The sequence below is a fragment of the Oncorhynchus mykiss genome, chromosome 16 (genome assembly GCF_057628025.1).
Source record: "Oncorhynchus mykiss isolate SJ-2025 chromosome 16, ASM5762802v1, whole genome shotgun sequence".
Lineage (NCBI taxonomy): Eukaryota > Metazoa > Chordata > Actinopteri > Salmoniformes > Salmonidae > Oncorhynchus > Oncorhynchus mykiss.
In genome coordinates, this window is record NC_143037.1 from 27,381,412 (window position 1) to 27,394,801 (window position 13,390).

General features: G+C 41.1%; 1 protein-coding gene across 1 annotated transcript in view; it reads left to right on the plus strand.

Moving 5' to 3' along the window:
- The window catches only part of LOC110491768 (uncharacterized), a 34,424-nt gene extending 21,065 nt beyond the window's left edge, over positions 1-13,359 (plus strand). Inside the window, exons 5-11 of the mRNA XM_021565505.3 lie at positions 8,268-8,493; positions 8,820-8,928; positions 9,360-9,391; positions 9,518-9,617; positions 11,264-11,329; positions 11,645-11,737; positions 12,475-13,359. Of these exons, the coding sequence (XP_021421180.3) occupies positions 8,268-8,493; positions 8,820-8,928; positions 9,360-9,391; positions 9,518-9,617; positions 11,264-11,329; positions 11,645-11,737; positions 12,475-12,621 (773 nt within the window). The 3' untranslated portion in view covers positions 12,622-13,359. The remainder of the gene's footprint in view (positions 1-8,267; positions 8,494-8,819; positions 8,929-9,359; positions 9,392-9,517; positions 9,618-11,263; positions 11,330-11,644; positions 11,738-12,474) is intronic.
- Positions 13,360-13,390: the final 31 nt, after the last annotated feature.

A 13,390-nucleotide genomic window follows, 5' to 3' on the forward strand; every position in this document is an offset into this window, starting at 1 on the left:
AGATAGCGGATATGTGCACTTTTAAAGTTTTATTTATTTTATTTCTGACGTTTTGCCTCATAGCTGGTAGCTAATCGCACAAAGAACTATGAATCCCATCAAATGAATCTTTCAGCACTGGCACTGTTGTTGTTGCGCAAGGTAATACCACCACTCATGCAGCAACGGGGCTAAGAGCACTGTGAGTGAAGGGCTGAAAGAGTCATTTTTAGCATAGAAGTTGGTCGAATTTACCCGAAAGTCTACTAAAGTGTGACTTTGTCCTCGTGTTTCTTGGCTATTTATAGCGTTTTGGTCACACGCTGGGTTGTTTGTCAATGTTAGTTTGAGCTCGCTCAACTACTAGCAAAAAGAAGAGATGTTGGAAAATCTCTGACAGACACATCACGCTAATGGCCCACCCCTTAAAGGGGCAGCTGATAATTTTTGTCTCACCTAAATTACTGAATATTTGAGGGTACATTGTGCTTGATTGAGCGTGGAACACTCCCAAAAACTTTTATCCATGCACTTTTCGTAATTTCTTATCATAAAACTCTCTTCCTCAAATATTATCATTGTGCTCCTAAATGTATTTGTGTGCGCTTACATTTGTTAACATAGAAGCACATGTGCTTCTTGTAAAAATGTCAGCGTAGAGTCCCGAGACAGCTCTGAAAAACTGACCCCTTCTATTCTAACATACAGGGGTGAATCATAATTGACTCTTAATTCCCAGGAATGAAAAGCATTGACCTGACAACAGACAGCTCATTTCAGGGATCATATGAACCACAGAGAATGTGTGTGGGATAATAGCGTGGTCGTGTCCAACCCTGCTCATTCCCTCGACTCCGCTACCAACAACTAATCGCCCATAGAGCCCATAACCTGTATCACTGGACACTTAATAGGGACGAGTGAGCTACGGGCAGGAATCAACAATGAATACAAATAATGAACCACCTTTCCTTTGGGGAAAGGAGCCAGAGACCCTAATTATTACTCTCACCCTGGAAAGATTGATATACCCCTTAAACCCTGTGGAACGCAGGGTAACAGAGGGGGTAGCATTAAACATGGACAAGCATTTAACATATAGTAACAGTCAAAAGTTTGGACACACCTACTCATTCAAGGGTTTTTCTTTATTTTTACTATTTTCTACATTGTAGAATGATAGTGAAGACATCAAAACTATGAAATAACACATGTGGAATCACCACATATTTTAGATTATTCAAAGTAGCCACCCTTTGACTTGATGACAGCTTTGCACACTCTAAGCATTCTCTCAACCAGCTTCATGAGGAATGCTTTACAAAAAGTCTTGAAGGAGTTCCCACATATGCTGAGCACTTGTTGGCTGCTTTTCGTTCACTCTGCGGTCCAACTCATCCCAAACCATCTCAATTGGGTTGAGGTCGGGTGATTGTGGAGGCCAGGTCATCTGATGCAGTATTCCATCACTCTCCTTCTTGGTCAAATACCCCTTACACAGCCTGGAGGTGTGTTTTGCATCATTGTCCTGTTGAAAAACAAATGATAGCCCCACTACTAAGCGCAAACCAGATAGGATGGCGTATCGCTGCAGAATACTGTGATAGCCATGCTGGTTAATGGTTTAACCATGGTTTTTGCGACTGCACTTGAAGAAACTTTCAAAGTTCTTGAAATTTTCCAGATTGACTGACCTTCATGTCTTAAAGTAATGATGGACTGTCGTTTCTCTTTGATTATTTGAGTTCTTGCCATAATATGGACTTGGTCTTTTACCAAATAGGGCTATCTTCTGTATACCACCCCTACCTTCTCACAACACAACTGATTGGCTCAAACGCAAATATGAACTTTTAACAAATCACACGTGTTAATTGAAATGCAATCCATGAAGCTGGTTGAGAGAATGCCAAGCGTGTGCAAAGCTGTCATCAAGGAAAAGGGTGGCTACTTTGAAGAATCTCAAATATAGAATATATTTTGATTTGTTGGAACACTTTTTTGGTTACTACATGATTCCATATTTGGTATTTCATAGTTGTGATGTCTTCACTATTATTCTAAAATGTAGAAAACAATAAAAATAAAGAAAAACCCTTGAATGAGTAGATGTGTCCAAACTGGTACTGTACGTTGTGTGAGACTGCATAGCCTGAATGAAGCTTGGCCTATTTACGGGCACAGGGGGCTCTGGCAATGGCTGACGTAGTACTCCATTTGGACCATAACCAAACGTCGGAAGTTTAAATACACTTAGGTTGGAGTCATTGAAACTCGTTTTTCAACCACTCCCCAAATTTCTTGTTAACAAAGTTTAGTTTGGCAAGTTGGTTAGGACATCTACTTTGTGCATGACACAAATAATTTTTCAAACAATTGTTTACAGACAGATTATTTCACTTATAATTCACTGTATCACAATTCCAGTGGATCAGAAGTTTACATACGCTAAGTTGACTGTGCCTTTAAACAGCTTATAAAATTCAAGAAAAAGATGTCATGGCTTTAGAAGCTTCTGATAGGCTAATAGACATACAGTGGGGCAAAAAAGTATTTAGTCAGCCACCAATTGTGCAAGTTATCCCACTTAAAAAGATAAGAGAGGCCTGTAATTTTCATCATAGGTACACTTCAACTATGACAGACAAAATGAGAAAGAAATTCCAGAAAATCACATTGTAATGAATTTATTTGCAAATTATGGTGGAAAATAAGTATTTGGTCAATAACAGAAGTTTATCTCAATACTTTGTTATATACCCTTTGTTGGCAATGACAGAGGTCAAACGTTTTCTGTAAGTCTTCACAAGGTTTTCACACATTGTTGCTGGTATTTTGGCCCATTCCTCCATGCAGATCTCCTCTAGAGCAGTGATGTTTTGGGGCTGTTGCTGGGCAACACGGACTTTCAACTCCTTCCAAAGATTTTCTATGGGGTTGAGATCTGGAGACTGGCTAGGCCACTCCAGGACCTTGAAATGCTTCTTACGAAGCCACTCCTTCGTTGCCCGGGTGGTGTGTTTGGGATCATTGTCCTGCTGAAAGACCCAGCCACGTTTCATCTTTAATGTCCTTGCTGATGGAAGGAGGTTTTCACTCAAAATCTCACGATACATGGCCCCATTCATTCTTTCCTTTACACGAATCAGTCGTCCTGGTCCCTTTGCAGAAAAACAGCCCCAAAGCATGATGTTTCCACCCCCATGCTTCACAGTAGGTATGGTGTTCTTTGGATGTAACTCAGCATTCTTTGTCCTCCAAACACGACGAGTTGAGTTTTTACCAAAAAGTAATATCTTGGTTTCATCTGACCATATGACATTCTCCCAATCTTCTTCTGGATCATCCAAATGCTCTCTAGCAAACTTCAGACGGGCCTGGACATGTACTGGCTTAAGCAGGGGGACACGTCTGGCACTGCAGGATTTGAGTCCCTGGCGGCGTAGTGTGTTACTGATGGTAGGCTTTGTTACTTTGCTCCCAGCTCTCTGCAGGTCATTCACTAGGTCCCCCCGTGTGGTTCTGGGATTTTTGCTCACCATTCTTGTGATCATTTTGACCCCACGCGGTGAGATCTTGCGTGGAGCCCCAGATCGAGGGAGATTATCAGTGGTCTTGTATGTCTTCCATTTCCTAATAATTGCTCCCATAGTTGATTTCTTCAAACCAAGCTGCTTACCTATTGCAGATTCAGTCTTCCCAGCCTGGTGCAGGTCTACAATTTAGTTTCTGGTGTCCTTTGACAGCTCTTTGGTCTTGGCCATAGTGGAGTTTGGAGTGTGACTGTTTGAGGTTGTGGACAGGTGTATTTTATACTGATAACAAGTTCAAATAGGTGCCATTAATACAGGTAACGAGTGGAGGACAGAGGAGCCTCTTAAAGAAGAAGTTACAGGTCTGTGAGAGATTGTTTGTTATTGACCAAATTCTTATTTTCCAACATAATTTGCAAATAAATTCATAAAAAATCCTACAATGTGATTTTCTGGATTTTTTTTCTCATTTTGTCTGTCATAGTTGAAGTGTACCTGTGATGAAAATTACAGGCCTCTCTCATCTTTTTAAGTGTAAGAACTTGCACAATTGGTGGCTGACTAAATACTTTTTTGCCCCGCTGTAATTTGAGTCAATTCCTATATCGACATAACCTGAAAGGCCGCTCAGCAAGGAAGAAGCCACTGCTCCAAACTGCCGTAAAAAAAAGCCAGACTACGGTTTGCAACTGCACATGGAGACAAAGATCATACTTTTGGGAGAAATGTCTTCTGGTCTGATGAACCAAAAATAGAATTGTTTGTCCATAATGACCATCGTTATGTTTGGAGGAAAAAGGGGGAGACTTGCAAGCCGAAAAACACCATCCCAACCGTGAAGCACGGGGTACATCATGTTGTGGGGGTGCTTTGCTGCAGGAGGGAATGGTGCACTTCACAAAATAGATCAGCATCATGAGGCAGGAAAAGTACGTGAATATATTGAAGCAACATCTCAAGACATCAGTCAGGAAGTTAAAGCTTGGTTGCAAATGGGTCTTCCAAATGGACAATGACCCCAAGCATACTTCCAAAGTTGGGGCAAAATGGCTTAAGGACAACAAAGTCAAGGTATTGGAGTGGCCATCACAAAGTCCTGACCTCAATCCTTAAGAAAATGTGTGGGCAGAGTTGAAATAGCATGTGCGAGCAAGGAGGCCTACAAACCTGACTCAGTTACAACAGCTCTGTCAGGAGGAATGGGACAAAATTCACCCAAGTTATTGTGGGAAGCTTGTGTAAGGCTACCTGAAACATTTGTACCAAGTTAAACAATTTAAAGGCAGTGCTACCAAATACTAATTGAGTGTATGTAAACTTCAGACCCACTGGGAATGTGATGAAAGAAATAATATCTGAATTAAATCATTCTCTCCAATTCTATTCTGACATTTCACATTCTTAAAATAAAGTGGTTATCCTAACTGACCTATGGCAGGGAATGTTTACTCGGATTCAATGTCAGGAACTGTGAAAAACTGAGTTTAAATGTATTTGGCTAAGGTGTATGTAAACTTCCGACTTCAACTGTACATATTCAGACCCTTTGTCATGAGACTCGAAATTGAGTTCAGGTGCATCCTGTTTTCATTGATCATCCTTGAGATGTTTCTATAACTTGATTGGTCTCCACCTATGGTAAATTCAATTGATTGGACATGATTTGGAAAGGCACACACTTGTCTATTGTTAGGTTCTAATTCTCAGAGTAAAAAACTCTATGAACACTATGAAAGCTTAACCAAGTTTATTATTCCCAGAGGATCAATACAGCTGCATTAGACAAAACCATTTTCACACAAGCACTGATATTTAACCGTTCCTCATAGGCTGAGTCTCCTACATGTCTGTAGAAACATCATTCTTTACTGCTAGGCAAGACCCTAGTGATACGGGCCATAAACATTTATATCTCCCTGAAGGTGACCGGACCTGACCTCAACCCCCCTCCATCACTAATCCATTGCTCTCTCCCCTTATCAATGCCTGCCACATGTAATTGCTTCCCTGCACTCAACACATTCCAAGCTTAATTGCACACACGATATACCTTCCTCCTATAACCATTAACTTCTGGTGTAGACCCTCTAAATAACAGCACTCCATTAGTGACATGAATAAGTATATTTTCATATTCTCAGAACCCAACAGTATAAGGTCCACATTTGACAGTGCATGTCAGAGCAAAATCCAAGCAATGAGGTCGAAGGAATTGTCTGTAGAGCTCCAAGGCAGGATTGTGTCAAAGCACATATCTGGGGAAGGGTACCAAACAATTTCTGTGGCATTGAAAGTCTCTAAGAACACAGTAGCCTCCATCATTCTTAAATTGAAGAAGTTTGGAACCACCAAGACTCTTCCTAGAGCAGGCCGCCTGGCCAAACTGAGAAATCGGGGGAGAAGGGCCTTGGTCAGAGAGGTGACCAAGAACCCGATGGTCACTCTGACAGAGCTCTAGAGTTCCTCTGTGGAGATGGGAAAAACTTCCAGAAGGATAACCATCTCTGCAGCACTCCACCAATCAGGCCTTTATGGTAGAGTGGCCAGACTGAATCCACTCCTCAGTAAAAGGCACATGACAGCCCGACACCTAAAGACTCTCAGACCATGATAAACAAGATTCTCTGGTCTGATGAAACCAAGATTGAACTCTTTGGCCCGAATGCCAAGCGTCACGTCTGGAGGAAATCTGGCACCATCCCTACGGTGAATCATGATGGTGGCAGCATCATGCTGTGAGGATGTTTTTCAGCGGCAGGGACTGGGAGACTAAATCAGGATTGAGGCAAAGATGAACGGAGCAAAGTACAGAGAGATCCTTGATAAAAAAACCTCAGGACCTCAGACTGGGGGAAGGTTCATGTTCCAACAGGACAACGACCCGAAGCACACAGCCAAGACAACACAGGAGTGGCTTCAAGACAAGTCTCTGAATGTCCTTGAGTGACCCAGCCAGAGCCCGGACTTGAACCCGATCAAACATTTCTGGAGAGACCTGATAATAGCTGTGTAGTAACGCTCCCCATCCAACCTGAAAGAGTTTGAGACGATCTGCAGACAGGAATGGGAGAAACTCCCCAAATACAGGTGTGCCAAGTTTGTAGCGTCATACCCAAGAAGACTCGAGGCTGTAATTGCCAAAGGTGCTTCAACAAAGTACTGAGTAAAGGGTCTGAATATGTATGTAAATGTGATATTTCTATTTTTATTCTTTATACATTTTGTAAAAAAAATTAAAAAACAGTTTTTCCTTTGTCATTATGGGGTATTGTTTGTAGACTGATGAGGGGGGATAAAATCATACATTTTAGAATAAGGCTGTAACGTAACAAAATGTGGAAAAAGTCAAGGGGTCTGAATACTTTCCAAGTACACTGTAAATACTTTATTCTAGTCATGTCTCATCCTATATAACTACTGTTGTACGTATACTGTCTATACATGCTTATATATGTTGATATGTTTATATACATTATATGTATATATATATTTGTATTCCAGTTTCTAACATCGTTCTGATATTTCTTAATAAAAACATTTAATAATATCTGTATTATGTGTGTTGTTTTTAATTTTTTATTGCTAGGTGTTACTGCAGTGTTGGAGCTATCTCTTCGAGTAGCCTCCCATACCCCAGAGCGCACAGGAACCAGGTTGGGAGCGGGCAGCCACCACATACCCCACGCCTAGTTAGACAAGTCCTTTGCTCCGACCACCAATACAACTCTGCTTCCTGCACCTCGGCTGGGCCGAGGTAATTCCAAGATTTCTCAAGAACGCTACACATCTTTCTAAGGAGTTTGTACGCAGTACGTGGCAATGCGCACACTAATGGTTCAATGGAGGGCTTCCTGCGAGTGTTCCAAGCTAAGACAAACTATACATAGATCATGAGTGTCTTTCAGAGAAATGTTATAGTCACATGACTGGGGACATGATCTCGACCCCGAACCCAGCTTGTAGCCATCGTCATCTTTGTCGTTTTCTTAGCCATATTACTCATTGCACCAACAAATTGAAGAAAAAGTAATAGTTTGTGATTAGAAGACTTTTGAAAACAAGTACAAAATTCAGCACACAACGTCCAGGGGCTGAGCACACTCTACCACTATAAAGCAATCTAGTTTTCCAATTGTTTTGTTTTACTAGCGCGAATCGTTCCTGTTCACACCGACATGAAGAAAGGAATAATTGAAGGAATAAATCCGAGCCTCATGCTTATCACCTGTGGAAGGTGGCCTTGTCAGGCATGATTGTGTATCCTTCAACCGAAGCCGTGAAAGTGTGACTCCCTATAGTATGTTGTACTGAAATTGACCGATTGAAAGAGAGCTATTGATAGACATGCATCATTGGGATTCTCTAATATACAGAAAACTATAAAAGTATCTATTTCATGTGCAGTATGTTTCGTACTTTGGGTCTCCTGGATCCCAGACCACAGACAAACCCAGCCATTGATGGTTAGCTCTGCATGAAGTTCCCCCCCCAGACCGCCAGTGACACAATCTAGCTTTCAGCTTCAGTGCACACACAGTATTCCCTAGCGTGGGGCTGCAGCTGGGGCTAAATTCCTTAACAGCAGCAAAATGTGAAAACTGCAAGGGTGTGAGTACTTTCACTAGGCTCTGTGTGTGGTGAATCCCACTAACTAACACATAATCATGCATCGATGTCAATGGGAGAAATAAGGATTCTCCTCTGTATTGAAATGGACAATTACCAACTCCTTCTCTCCTGTGTCGCTTCCTCGAGATGCCAGCGGCATTGTGAGGAGCTGGTACGTGTGGGGAGGAGAGTGTTTGTGGGGGGTGAGAGACGTGGGGGAGACTGGAGGTGGAGAGGGAGGAGTTGGACAGAGACAGACCCTCTCGCTCTCCGTCTCCGCCTCTGGAGAGAAAGCAGCCACAGGGGGGTCCGACTCAGCCATTCATCTGTATGACCTCTCCACTCACCAGAGACTGATGACCTGCAAGGCCAGGTGGGTAAAACATTAATAATCCCTGAAAGCAAAATTTTCTACAATACAAATTTTTCCTGATGTGGAACATTATGACAATTTTATCATTATTTAAAATAAAACATTTGAGTGTGCCTGAGTCTGGTGTTGTGGTTAGCCCCCCGGACCAAATATACTCCTAGCGAAGTGGGTACTAATTCTGTTTTAGCACTTCTCATCTGTCTATTCCAGTGTGCTGTCAAATAAATACAAAATATGTGAGAAGGTCGGAACTCCAATCTTCCTTTACAAAATAAACACATTTTGAGTCACTTTAGGTCATTTATTTTCCACCATTTTATTTTCAGCTCCACAAGAACAGTTATGGATGGACATTGTTTTCGGGTCTTCGCAGTGACTTTTCACCCAGAGATGGAGAGAGAATTCATCTCTGGGGGTTGGGACAACACCATACAGGTAACAATTGCAGTTTACTGTATAGAATCCCAAAATCTTAAGAAGCTTGATTTGTGGTTTGTGAACACTAGTCTGGTCTAGTAACTAGAGACCACATTCATACATTTGTTCTAGGACAGGGGTGTCAAACTCGATTCCTGCAGGCCTGTGTATCTCTTGGCTTTTGTTATTGATGTTATTTATTGTAAATTCGTATATTCAGTTAAGACCTAGAGCGGTGACAATGACATTAATTGATCATTGAAGTACAAGGTAGGAGTGCTAACCTGTAGACACATGGCCCTCCAGGAATTTTCGTTTGACACGCCTGTTTAAGTAGATCAATTTAGAAACTGCCGTGGCAAGCAATGTGATTTTCCAGGGAAAGTCATTCAATTCAATGAATTAAATTTATTTAAAATATCTGTCTAATAATATTTGTCTTCTCGCAGTTTTGGGATACCAGACAGCAGCACTCTGTCAGGTAAAACTGTAATTATTTTATTTGTCTTCAATCATTATGGTTTATGCGTCAGGATTATGGTGTATGCATCCAGATTAGCCATGGACAGGTTTTATAAGGCATTATCTTTGTCTACCCCGCTTTTAGGATGCTTTCGGGTCCTCACGTGTGTGGTGATACGCTTCAGATCGATCCAGCTGTCAACCACATCCTGTCTGGCTCCTGGAGGAGGGACAACGCACTGGAGGTGACAACACAGCAACAAACAAATAGGGTTGGGTAGTAACGGATTACATGTAACAGGGATGACGTAATCAGAATACAAAGATTAAGTCACAGCCCAGATAACTTTTGAAAAATGTGCAGACATATTACAGTAAAAAATTAAATGAACAACACTCGATTCAACTTGTCAAGGGCTTGAGGATTATTTGACGAGTAGAATTAGGTGTGCTTGTCTAGGGCCACAACAAAAATATGTACTGTTGGGGGTACTCAAGGACCAGAGTTGGGAAACAGTGTACTAGACTGTAATAGTATTTAAATGAATTATTTAAAATAAAATGTGGGTTGGGAAAGCTTTCCCTGGAACTTGACAGTGCAGCTGACCTCTTAGCCAGTGATGCCAGTAAATCAAGAAGATGCAGGAGGAAGTTGAGCCAGCACTTGCCCAAGATTGATGGTTCCCACTAGCTACAGTGTATATGGTTAAAATTTATGAAAACAAAAATAAGCTTTTTGGTCTTAATTTAAGGATAGGGTTAGGCATAAGGTTAGCAGTGGGTTTAGGGTTAGGATTAAGGTTAGGGTTAGGTTTCAAATCAGATTTTAAGAAGAGAAATAGGTTGGGTTTATGACTTTGCCACTTGTCTAGATAGTGACGACCAAGATTGCTGGAGGGTTATTTAGAGATTGAATTTACACTGAATATACCAAACATAAGGAACACCCCCCTTTTGCCCTCAGAACAGCCTCAATTTGTCAGGGAATGGACTCTACAAGGCGTCGAAAGCGTTCCACAGGGATGCTGGCCCATATTGACTCCAATGCTTCCCACAGTTGTGTGAGGTTGGCTGGATGTCCTTAGGGTGGTGGACCATTCTTGATACACACGGGAAACTGTTGAGCATGAAAACCCCAGCAGCGTTGCAGTTCTTGACACAAACTGGTGCACCTGGCACCTACTACCACACAGTACCGTGTTCAAAGGCACCTACATTTTTTTGTCTTTCCCATTCACCCTCTGAATGCCACACATAAACAATCCATGTCTCAATTGTCTCAAGGCTTAGAAATCCTTGTTTGACCTGTCTCCTCGCCTTCATCTACACTGATTGAAGTGGATTTAACAAGTGACGTCAATAAGGGATCATACTTGTACCTTTCACCTGGATTCACCTGTTCAGTCTATGTCATGGAAAGAGTAGGTGTTCTAATGTTTTGTATACGCAGTGTATCTGTTTGCAGCATAAACTGAGAAGGCAGTTGCAGGCTAACCAAGGATAGTCATCCAGAAGTAATCCGATTTTATTCAGTACATACTGAGAGGTTTAGGGTAACTTTTCTCATGGTTAAAGGTTAGAGATCTGTCTATCATTGTCTCTGACTTTGACAAACATGTTATTGTTTTCGTCTTAATACAAAATTGTTTCCCCTCAGCTCAGGTACTGTAGCTTTACACAAACTTTTAACAATTGTTTTCCTATTTCAATCAATGTGATTATTATCTCCATATTGATACCAGGGCATGACCCTAAAACTATAGCTTATTACACAATGTATTGGGATATTTGGGTGCCAAAGTGGGTACAGACAAAGACAGCTGCAATGCATGCATATATGCATAGCATGCATACTTATCTCTCTCTTGCACTTTTTCTCTCTCTCTTTTAGATCTGGGATTATGTCTCAGGTCAGAAAGTGACTGAAGTGCCTCATGACTACCAAGGAGAGAGCAAAGTGAGTCCATCAATATAGCCACACAAAAAAATGATCTAAACCTCAACTACTATTCCAAAGGTTATATCTAGAACTTAATACGGTTTTTCGGCTGTCCCCATTGGAGAGCCCTTTGAATAACCCTTTTGGGTTCCAGGTACAACTGTTTTCGATTCCATGTAGAACCCTTTCCGCAGAGGGTACTACCTGGAACCAAAAGTGTTCTACCTGGAAAACACAAGGGTTCTTCAACGGGTTATCCCATTGGGACACCCAAAGAACCCTTCTGGAATTATTTGTTCTAAAAGTGCTTGTTTTAAATTGTTGTTCACACAGATCTACACATGCCATTGGCTTGGCCAGGATCATATCGTGGCAGCTGGCAGCCAATCAAATATGCTGAGAGTCATTAACAGGTGGACTATGACGGTTAGTATATTGGTATTTTAGGTACAGTATAAAGTAGTAAAGTTTATAATTATGTAGGAATTCTTGTGAAGTAAGATATCTTGCAGCTTTGTTCAAGTCTGTTATTGCGCGGTGAGTCGTTTATACAGTAAGCAAAACTCTGAGAGAAGCGATAAAATATTTATTTTATGCACTTTATAAACAAAAAATGGCACCTCTTAGCTAGCAACTGTTTACCTTCCTCCTACAGCACGTTGTTGTTATACCCTCTGATGGTATAGTAAAAAAAAAAACAGACTCCATCAATCAAAGGTTAAAGGGACAATCCACTCAAAACTATTTTTTTATTTTTAATTTTCATTAGTCTGTTGATACAGTCCCAAAATGTTTTGCATGTCAGCCGTCATGTTTTCAAGATATTGGAATGATGCTTTTTGCATCATCATGATGATGTGGCCGGTGACACTTCTCAATGTAATCACATCAAGGTCCTTCACCGTTGTTCTCATCTGGTAATCAATGGCACTTCTTTGTCCTAATAATGCATGGAAATAGATATATTTGTTCAAATCAACACTGAAGAAATGAATATAATTATGAATTCACAGAAATCTAATATTCTTCAACCACCTCTTTCTATTTCTGTCTTTATTTGTCTCTCTTTTACTCTTCCTCCCCTTCTTCTTCCTCCTCCTCACCCTCCCTCTTTCTCTTTCTCCCCCTTGCTCTCCCTCCTCTCCCTCTCCCTTCCCACTCAGACTGAGTCCAGGTTGCTGGGCCTCTCCTCGGCCGTGTTCGGCTCGTCCGTGTGTCTGGCGGGGAAGTGGACAGGCCTGATCGCAGCCACTTCTGGGACCAGTGTGTATCTGCTGGAGCGAGATGGTCAGCAGCATTCCAAAAAGTAGGGCCTCCAAGGAGAAATGATGTTACATTCAACGGCGCCGTTCGGTTGTCGGTCGCTGTGTGTTTAACGCACACAGAACATTACGTTTTTGTTTACATGTCCTGAATGTAAAGATGTAAACTTGTTTTAGTAAAAAAATAAATAATAATAATTCTAAAACATTTTTTTTTTGGTGCACACGGATTCCTTAACTCAAATGTAACGCAAGAGGTACCAAATTATTTAATGTTGTATTCATATATTTGCTAACGCTCTTCAACATTCATATCCTGCATGGAAGCAACAGTATTTTGTTTTAGTCTCCCTCTAAACTTACTGTTGTTAATTCTGCTTTTATTACTTGATGTCGAGATGTTGAGTTACAGAACGTACACTCTTTTTATATATAAGACATTGAACTATGTCATGTGCGGGCGGATATATTTCAACAAGGCAGTGTGAGTACGGACACATGAGAGCAGACTTTTGTGAAAAAATGTTGACTGCCAAAGTGCCTGAGGCCTGTTGCTCCAGTCATTGTCTCACAGGACTAGACAACTATAGGACTTAAGTCGAAAGTTAACTAACTTTAGGGAGTGTTTGCAAACTAGCAGGCTTCAACGTTTCATAAGAGGCCATCCAAGGGAACTGTAAAATGTGTGTGTGAGCAGGAGATTAGACAAAGAACAATGGAATTTTAAAGCAGCCATAATATAAAAAGTGAATACTTATCTAATTAAACTAATCTATGTCAATCAAATGTTCTTGTGCTGTCTTTTGTTTATTTCTTA